Here is a 9721-nt window from a genome sequence, read left to right as displayed (position 1 = left end):
TTAAAAAACCGCAACAAATTAAAAAACCGCAACAAATTAAAAATCCACAACAAATTAAAAAACCGCAACAAATTAAAAAACCGCAACAAATCAAAAATCCACAACAAATTAAAAAACCGCAACAAATCAAAAATCCACAACAAATTAAAAAACCGCAACAAATCAAAAATCCACAACAAATTAAAAAACCGCAACAAATCAAAAATCCACAACAAATTAAAAAACCGCAACAAATTAAAAAAACGCAACAAATTAAAAATCCACAACAAATTAAAAATCCACAACAAATTAAAAAACCGCAACAAATCAAAAATCCACAACAAATTAAAAAACCGCAACAAATCAAAAATCCACAACAAATTAAAAAACCGCAACAAATTAAAAATCCACAACAAATTAAAAATCCTTGACGGAAAGGGATTGTCTGAAATACCGGAAGTGGCACAACGATTAGGCTTACTCCATATTTGTAGCTCAGAAAAGTGATTCGGGATGTCAACAAACGTTGAGAAACTCACGCCTCACAGCGCTTCCTTATCACCCTGACGGTGCTTGCTGCACTACATAGAGAACCGGAAAATGTTTTGCCCGTTTTGTGGCGTTAGCTTCAGCCTCTTCACCCCTTTTTGTGCTTCCTGTGGACGGTCTCTGGAGCTTTTGCGGGACACATACCAGGCTGAAGGATCAGACACCCTACAGTACTGCATTAAATATTTCAACGAAGGTCACTCATATAGTGTTATCATGGACATGATGTTAAGTTTGCATGGTGTAAAGATAAGTTTAAGGAGTCTTAAAAGTAAACTTAATAATGCTGGACTTTACCGAAGAAAATATTTTCACTCCAGAACAACGATCATTAACGCAATCAGAGCGGAGCTTCAAGGACCTGGGCGATTGTTTGGGTATCGAACAATGTGGCAGGTACTTAAACAAAAGCATCATCTTAAAGTGAAGAGGGATGATGTGATGAAAATACTCCGGGAGCTTAATCCTCATGGATGCCAGATGAGAACACGCAGAAGATTCATTAGGAGAACCTATCATTCGCTGGGACCCAACTACATGTGGCATGCTGATGGTTATGACAAGCTCAAACCATTCGGTTTGGCCATTTCAGGGTGCATTGATGGATTTTCACGCAAGGTTTTGTGGCTAGAATGTGGACCAACCAATAATAATCCAGTGGTTATAGCTTACTATTACTTGTCATGTGTTGGGAGCCTTGGTGTTGTACCGATGAGACTGAGAACTGACTGTGGGACAGAAAACGGCATTATGGCTGCAGTTCAGTGCGCACTACGTCACCATCATGATGACCACTTCAGCGGAGAGTCCAGTCACATGTTTGGTTCATCAACGAATAACCATATATCGAAAAGGAAGGTAAATATAACATTTAATTTTGCCTGATATTTAAAGGCGTAACAAATTTGAATGTCGTGCAAAAGTTGATTTATTGTCAGTCTGCCCCAGGGCAGCTGTGGCTACAACTGTAGCTGCCTCCACCAGTGTGTGAATGTGAGAGTGAATGAACAGTGGAATTGTAAAGCGCTTTGAGGGCCTCGAAAAGCGCTATATAAATGCAATCCATTATTATTATTACTGTTGTTATTATTATTATTATTATTATTATTTCAGTAATTCAACTTAAAAAGTAAAACCGATATTAAATACTCATTGTATGCCAAACTATACATTTTTAGCCCATTTAGTAATTATGATGATTATGCTTTGGAACTTAAGAAAAACCCAACTTCAAAACCATAATATTGTGAAAAGGTTAAATATTTTAGACTTAAAGTGCCACTCTACTATGAGCTAATTAATTCAAATCATCTGCAAAGGGTTCCTGAGCCTCTAAATGGTCTTTCTAATTCAGGAGGACTCACAGGATGGACATGACTGCTGTCCTGACAGCTGTGGGACAAAAAACATAATTGACACCCTCCATAAAGAACACCTTAAAAGAATTTGAATGTTCACAGAGACTATCAAAGCACATTAATAGAAAGTTTTGTCTAATGTAAGTGTGGATGAAAGGGGTGTAACATAGTGTAGTGGCTAAGACCTCAAGGCTGCTACTGAAGCATCCTGGTCTTCCATAACACCTCAACAGATCCACAGACTGATAGCATCCATACCACGCTGCATGGAGGCAGTAATTTATGCAAAAAGGACCCAAACAAATAGAACATACAAATTGTTAGAGACATTGAATTTGGGTTTTTCATAAGTTCTACGTCTTAATCATTAACATTGTAAGAAATACTTGAAATACCTCACTTTGTATGTAATGACTCAGTATCGCTAATTTCACATTTAATTAGAATTCCTAAAATAAATTAACTTTTGCACATTACTGAAATGTTTTAGAGTTTTGCCTGTATGCAATCCCTTTCGATAGAAAACATTTAAACTGACTGGAGTCTATATATGATTCAGTTAAAATGAACTGTAAAGTGCCATGCGATGACGTGTTGTGAAACGATGCCATGTAAACAAACTAAACTATCTCTAAACAATTTTTTTAGGGCTCAGTTTTGGTTGGAGCTGTTTGCGGATCTTCGAGATGCTGGACACTTCAATGGAAGTCACGAGCATCAGTGCCTTTTGAGATTTTGCTTCACTGTCATTGTTCAGAAGGATCTTGATGAATGTGTGAAGCTGTGGAACACTCATCGGATTCGTCCCTCAAGAACAGCTTCATGTCCAGGAGGTGTGCCAAATGAACTGTACTACCTACCCCACAGGTAACGGATAATAATGATCAAATAATTACTTTATGTGTAAACCTATATTAATGCAATTGTCTTCCATTGATCACAGATACGGCTCCAGAGACTGTGGATTCCTGATTCAACAATCTGAACTGGACGCTTTTCCTGAGTCTAGGCTGTCAGTAGTTGTATGTGGGGACTCAAACATACAGGAGTATCTGAATTTTGTAATGGAGCAAAATCATTTTCAAAAGCCCGTCTGCTGGGAGTCTGCCACTGAACTTTACATGAAGTTAATAGAAATTGCAAATTTCTAAAAAAAACAAAAACCTGGCTTTTTGTTGTTTTCACCAAAACCTATAGCATATGCTGCTTTTTTGAACTAGGCTACATGAGTTGGCTGAAGACGCCAAAAGTTTAAGTTTGTGTTTGTAAAAGCATATTCTTACTGAATGTCTTGATAATTCTGGTCCTTGTTTAGCTGATGGAAGTTGAGATACAGTCCTGAACATTTATATAAATAATAAATCAAATCAAAATCACATCTTGCACTGTATTGTGTGTTTATTACAACTTTTAAGAGTAGAACACAGTACACCTTTAAATGCCTTTACTTTTAGTAGCACTGTCAAAACTTTGAACAAATCAAGTCTAGCGATTGCATTTTAAATCTCCTTTGAACAGATGTACCTACATTTTAGAATAAAAAAAACATGCTCAAATACATAACAGATTTCTGGATAAGTCCCGTAGCAAAAAACCTACAGAATTTACAATGTAATGCCAAGAAGAAGCAGCTGTAAGTAACTGGGTTATCTAATAAAACTACAATAAACCTGGTAAACTATAATGGATTTGTGCTGTACCGCCAGTATGTCCCACCTTCTCCTATTCATAACATATTTAAAAAAAAATTTGACTTAAAAACTTGAGGAATAAATCAACAGCAGGTTTGAACTACAAGGCCAGACATTCTAGAAACATCCAAATCCTGGGGAGTTTTGAATTCCAAAATCCATGTTGGATTTAAACAAGGAATATGAAGTTATCATTGGTAGTTTCAATAAGTTTAAGCATGTATTTGCCATCGGGAATAAAGAGTCATCCAGGAACTGTAGGCTTGGTAGTGGATCTAATCCAGAAGGTGGCAGTGATGTTAGCCCAGTTGCAAACATCAGAACATCGCCCAACGACACAGCAGTTTGTGATTCTGCAAAAAATTTTAAAAAAAAATTAAAAAATTATATATGTATATGTGAATTCAACACATTGTCTTGTAATGAGTACTAAAAGAAATACTGGTATAAACCTTCACAGTCCAGCAGATAGTCTGACCAGTAGCCCACAGTTTGACTTTCCAGACGTCTCCTGTTACTTCCAGATGGGCTGAAGTCAGGTTTGAAAAGTCTCTCAAGTTCAAGGGCTGTGAGTTTCTTTTCCATGTGACACAGGACCGGGGAAAGCAAAGTAGGGTGTTGCTGGAGTGCACTCAGGAAATTAAGTGCTGAAAGACCCTCTTTAAATCTAAAGAATGAGGAGAACTTTGTGTCATTTACCAGTTCATAGTACATGCACAAACTATGGACAAACTGTGAACTTTGGAAACCTTGGAGAATGTAAAATATTTCAGTCGGAAATTATGAACAACACTGTCATAACAATAATTCACCTGTCTCACCTGTCAATTACAGATGAGTTTCGAGCAATTATATACCACCGGAGATAGTCAGACACAATGTCTTTCTTTTCCTCAACTGTGGAAACATGCCTTAGACAACCAGCCACCTGTAGCATAGTACTGTGTTTTATGACACAGTCACGCAGGACATCCACTGAACCAGCACTGTCGATCTGAAAAACCCATAAAAATGGACATACACAATGTAAGCTTGCGTGTCTGATTTTCATTCCTGTTTTTTCCCTACACAAAGAAAGAATTTTTTAATGTCATACAGATGAAGAAGCTGTAGTTCTATCCTGCATTCAAATCCTGCGCTGTCCTCACCTCTTGTAAAGCTTTCCCTATGTCGTCATCTGTGACTGAGGCAACTGTTGCTTTTACTGAAGTCTGGCCTGCAAGATAATGTACCAGCTCTTCTGACAGGAAATGGGGCCCTGGACCACCATGCACAACTGACACGGCTATCATCTTTCCTGCTAGGTAGTATTCATCCTCCCTTACAGCTGTGAATGAATACAGTAAATGATAAACTCTCTCACACACACACCTCTCTCTACCGATCGATCAGATCCGATCGATGTCAGATAGATCGATCAGATAGACAGACTAATGCTGTTTTGAAATAATCCAAGAAATTATTATGAGTTGCTTCTGATAATAATTAAAAACAAATTGATTTAAAAGTCCAAAAAAGTCTTTAAATTAAGTTTATCAAACATCTGATCATTGCATACCCTTTGCATTGTAGACGAGGAATCGACGTCCTTCGGGTCCATCAAAAATGGGACGATCTTTCATGTGTTTCATTAGCAGACTCAAAAACTCTCGTTTTGGGCCACCTGCATCAAGTCCTTCTTCTAGAATGCCAGAATCATCAGTAAATTTAACCAGCATGTCATTGGTTTCAGAGTATGACAACCGCCTGAAACCCCTGACTGCTCCATCCCAGACATTTGCTCTTGAGATGTTGAATCTGCTGACACTTCCATGATGAATAGCACTGGATAAGTTTGCAATGATGTCAGGTAGATTAATGTTAACGTCTTCCCTGTAATCACAAAAATGAAAGACCGAATGCAAGACTATACAATTTAGTGTTGTTATTTGAAGTAGTATTTGATATTTTACAGTGCTCTGTCATCAATCGGTGAAGCAACTTCAACCAGCTCTTCATCCTCGTCCTCAATGCAGGGGGCACACAGGTCTGCATATTTACTGTTGAGAAATTATAATTCCAACATTAGAATAACTTCTATTCACCCTTTAATTATCTTTACCCATTTCACAAACCCAAACGTGTACTGTAGTTACAGATTTAAAATTACATATAAGACACAATTTTATTTACCTATAGGGACTCATGACTGGATTCGTTTCGTTTTGGTGATCAAGATCCTCTGTATCAGATATTACAATCTGGAAAAAAAAAGAACAAAAATTGCATACTGTATATAAACATACATAGCTTTGTACTATTTCAGCAATAGCAAAAAACGTCATGCTGACATAAATTGCCCAAATACCTGACATGGCTGTATGATAGATGAAGGTCCTGGAGCATGTCTGAAACAGAATAAGAGTATTGGAATTAAAATGTTCAGATAAGAAGCTCATACAGTTCAATATTATTTATGATACCAACATTATAAAAAGGCTATGAAACCAATAAATATTTATATTAGGGCGGGGCAATAAAATAACAATATGTATTGCAGTATACTTTTCTCTCAAAGGAAATATGACACTATTGCAATAGAGCTATCCATCCATCCATTTTATATGCTGCTTATTCCTCTAATCACTCTTTTTTTTCATTGACATAAGAATAGTCAATCCTTATCAAGTAGCGCAGCAACCAATCGCTCTGGGAACAGCATCATGTCCAGTTAGGGTGACTTGTTACCTGCAGCACAGTGAAGTAGCAGCGCCACCCGTGGAGATGTTTGGGCACCATTTACATCTAAACCAACCATTAAAATAAATATACAAGGAGAGATTAGGAGAATTTGCTTTTATTTCTTAGCTTATTCATTTGATATTGACAAAGACTTTGTCAATTTTATGTCTGTTCTCCTGTAAAACTTACTGTAAACTAAGATTTATGTTTAGAATCATTCTTTTTTGTTTTTAAATGTAATTGACCAAGCAATTGAGTGATCTGGTGTTTGTTGTCTTTTGAAACTGGAAATCTTTATCCCTGACTTTTGATTTAGTTTTTAACATGTACCTTTTTTTAGTTATCTGAAACGGATGTAATATGTTAATACATCCGTCTGTCTGAACTTATGACAGGAAATAAATATTTAAATCAAAACAAGCTTCTGAGGATTTCACATCTTACTTATGTGAAATTTTAAGTTCACCTTGTAATCGGAAGGTTGCCGGTTCGAGCCCCGGATCGGACAGTCTTGGTCGTTGTGCCCTTGGGCTAGACACTTCACCCATTGCCTACTGGTGGCGCCAGTGTTCGGCAGCCTCGCCTCTGTCAGTGCGCCCCACGGTGGCTGTGGCTACAATGTAGCTGCCATCACCAGTGTGTGAATGTGTGTGTGAATGGGTGGATGACTGGATGTGTAAAGCGCTTTGTCCTTAGGGACTAATAAAGCGCTTTACAAATACAGGCCATTTACCATTTACCATGAGCAACGGCACATTTAATATGTACAAATCTAGCGGTTTATATCGTGATCAATATTCCCTGAAATAAAACAAAGACATATATTGTATTGCCCAACTCTAATATATAGCAGAACAAGCTCTTAAATAACTTACTCCTTCTCTGCATGTTTACCATTAGGGGTACTCTGGTCTTGTGGTTTGAAAACCTAAGATGAAAAACATGCACTTTTCAAAGCTTTCACCAACTTCGTATCGCATTTAGATAGTTCATCAATACTTAAAAAAAATACTTTTTTAAAGAACATATAATCACACAATGAAAATAATAGACCCATGGATGTTACAGAATTATGATCATTATAGAGAAAAAAAATAGAGCACTCAGAGGACATGCACCTCTGCCAGGGCCACTCACAGGCCTCTGGCATGGTGGAGAGGGAAAAAAAGTACACACCAATGTGTCTGCCTGGTTGAACTCAGCTGTGCTTCTTGATGTAATCACAATCTCAGGGTCCGAGTCTGAGGTACCATCCTCTGCAATCAGAGCTGAGAAAGTAGACACATTATTAGTTGTTGTATATGTAAACACATCAAAATATAAAATTAACAAACCTCGTTTGAAGTGGCTCTCTGGGCAAATGAATAGAGAAATCCTGTTGTAGTTCTTTCCTATTTCCTCTTTGTAGTCTGCCAATCGGAATGGCCTTTCTGTCCCAGGCACATTTATCACCTCTGTGCAGTCAGGATACAAAAGGACATATGGTCCCTCCACCAAGTCCTTGTTGAATGTTCTCATTTTTTCTACAGCCTGCTTCAGGAGGTCAGGGGCTGTAATTTCGGGGGTAATAAATAAGGGCAGTGTTTTCCCTCTTAGCGGTTTTAAGTCGGTTTGTTGTGACACCATAAATCCGATATTGATCTACAAACAAATAATAAAAGCCAGATCACTTTAAGAATAATTGCCAAATCCTCGTTTATAAAGTTACCTGTGATGGCTTACTTTGACAGGTTTACTCTGTAACTTGAGTTTTAATTTTGCTCCACAGCTGAAGGCCTGACGCTCTTTGGATTTTGATTTTTTGTACTCCATGAACTGCTTGTATGACGGACATGTTTGTTCTGGTTGAATGAAAAACGTTTGACATCAAAACGGGGTTAGCACTCTCCATTACTAAACGTAGACGAGAATACAGTATAAGGAAACAGAAACAGAAACCGGAGCCAAAATGGTAAATAAACGTGCTATTTAACTGAAATAGCATAGACTGTCTGAAGAGAACAAAAAGTGAGTAATATATCAAAATTACTTTGTTCAGAATTTTCTGTTTGTTTTGATGTCCCCGGGGAGTTTGATCCTTCAGCCTGGTCTGTGTCCCGCAAAAGCTCCAGAGACCGTCCACAGGAAGCACAAAAAGGGGTGAAGAGGCTGAAGCTAACGCCACAAAACGGGCAAAACATTTTCCGGTTCTCTATGTAGTGCAGCAAGCACCGTCAGGGTGATAAGGAAGCGCTGTGAGGCGTGAGTTTCTCAACGTTTGTTGACATCCCGAATCACTTTTCTGAGCTACAAATATGGAGTAAGCCTAATCGTTGTGCCACTTCCGGTATTTCAGACAATCCCTTTCCGTCAAGGATTTTTAATTTGTTGTGGATTTTTAATTTGTTGCGGTTTTTTAATTTGTTGTGGATTTTTGATTTGTTGCGGTTTTTTAATTTGTTGTGGATTTTTAATTTGTTGCGGTTTTTTAATTTGTTGTGGATTTTTAATTTGTTGCGGTTTTTTAATTTGTTGTGGATTTTTAATTTGTTGCGGTTTTTTAATTTGTTGTGGATTTTTAATTTGTTGCGGTTTTTTAATTTGTTGCTGTTTTTTAATTTGTTGCGCTTTGCACTTCCCAGCCACCGTAGATATAGGTTGTTTTTTAATAAACTGTTATTGCAATATTAAAATCTATAGGGTTTTTAGCATCCATGTAATAATGTAATATTAGCATTATATTTGAATGAAAGGAGCTCCTGTTAAAAGCAAGAAAATGCAGAAAAATTATACCGGCTTTATCCTTTATGATTACTGCCTGTTTTATAAGCAAGTAGGGAGAAATATCAGCCTGCTGCCGACACGTGCTGAAATTTGACTGTGGTAGGTACAGCGGGGAAACGTTTCTTCATTAAATAAATCAAGTGCTTGGAAAAGGTTAACATTTGCATTGCACCAATAAAAAGAAAAAAAATCTCAATTTTGTCAGCGGTAACATTTCTCTGTCTGTGCTGTCAGACTAATTAAACTGAAAGAAACAGTGCAGTCGGTTAAAAACAACCAACTATAAGGATTACCCGAGTGTATGAGCTTGATTCATTTCAGTGCAAACAATGAAAGAGACATTGTATATTGTAAGTTCTCAAAATAATATTGATGTATAAGGATGTGTGTGTGTGTGTGTGCATGTGTGTGTCATGCGCAACATTTGGCTGGGAATAGCTAGAATGGAGTTCATATGTCACAGCAGGTGTTGGTTTAATTGAATCAATCAGCTCCCGCTGTGGCCAATCACCAACTTAACAAAATGCCACAGAACTCCCCCCCATTTCCCATCACCGACATGCTGCACTGTGAAGGCTGCAGGGTCACATTCTCATTTTCTTCTTATACTGAGTCCAAGAAATAAGTGGGAAAAAGGAAAACTCTGTCTGCAGACTTACT

The 9721-nt window shown here is 37.6% G+C and overlaps 1 protein-coding gene and 1 long non-coding RNA gene across 3 annotated transcripts; one reads left to right on the top strand and one right to left on the bottom strand.

The window, feature by feature from the left end:
• The first annotated feature begins 1368 nt into the window (after window positions 1-1368).
• On the top strand, window positions 1369-3153 carry LOC308409849. The gene is made up of 3 exons (XR_013974090.1): window positions 1369-1386; window positions 2535-2753; window positions 2830-3153. It is a non-coding gene; the product is annotated as an uncharacterized lncRNA (long non-coding RNA).
• A 121-nt stretch (window positions 3154-3274) lies between these two features.
• LOC308410587 (G2/M phase-specific E3 ubiquitin-protein ligase-like) lies at window positions 3275-8918 on the bottom strand. Of its 2 annotated transcripts, XM_080904008.1 has the most exons (12): window positions 8328-8913; window positions 7633-8139; window positions 7475-7566; window positions 7174-7226; window positions 5925-5964; window positions 5750-5817; window positions 5530-5616; window positions 5136-5449; window positions 4726-4904; window positions 4399-4571; window positions 4030-4244; window positions 3275-3930 (listed from the first exon to the last, which is right to left on the bottom strand). In XM_080904008.1, exons 2-12 carry the CDS (start codon window positions 7922-7924, stop codon window positions 3695-3697), a joined length of 1749 nt encoding a protein of 582 aa, XP_080760134.1. In that variant the 5' UTR covers window positions 7925-8139; window positions 8328-8913; the 3' UTR covers window positions 3275-3694. The 2 variants fall into 2 exon arrangements, with proteins under 2 accessions (XP_080760134.1, XP_080760135.1); XM_080904009.1 differs by lacking the exons at window positions 3275-3930; window positions 4030-4244; window positions 4726-4904 and having other exon boundaries at window positions 4405-4571; window positions 8328-8918.
• Between the last annotated feature and the right edge of the window lie 803 nt (window positions 8919-9721).

Source organism: Rhamphochromis sp. 'chilingali' (assembly GCF_963969265.1).
Source record: "Rhamphochromis sp. 'chilingali' genome assembly, chromosome: 14".
Classification (NCBI taxonomy): domain Eukaryota; kingdom Metazoa; phylum Chordata; class Actinopteri; order Cichliformes; family Cichlidae; genus Rhamphochromis; species Rhamphochromis sp. 'chilingali'.
The sequence above is the reverse complement of the archived record's forward strand: the minus strand, read 5'-3'. Positions and strand labels throughout refer to the sequence as shown.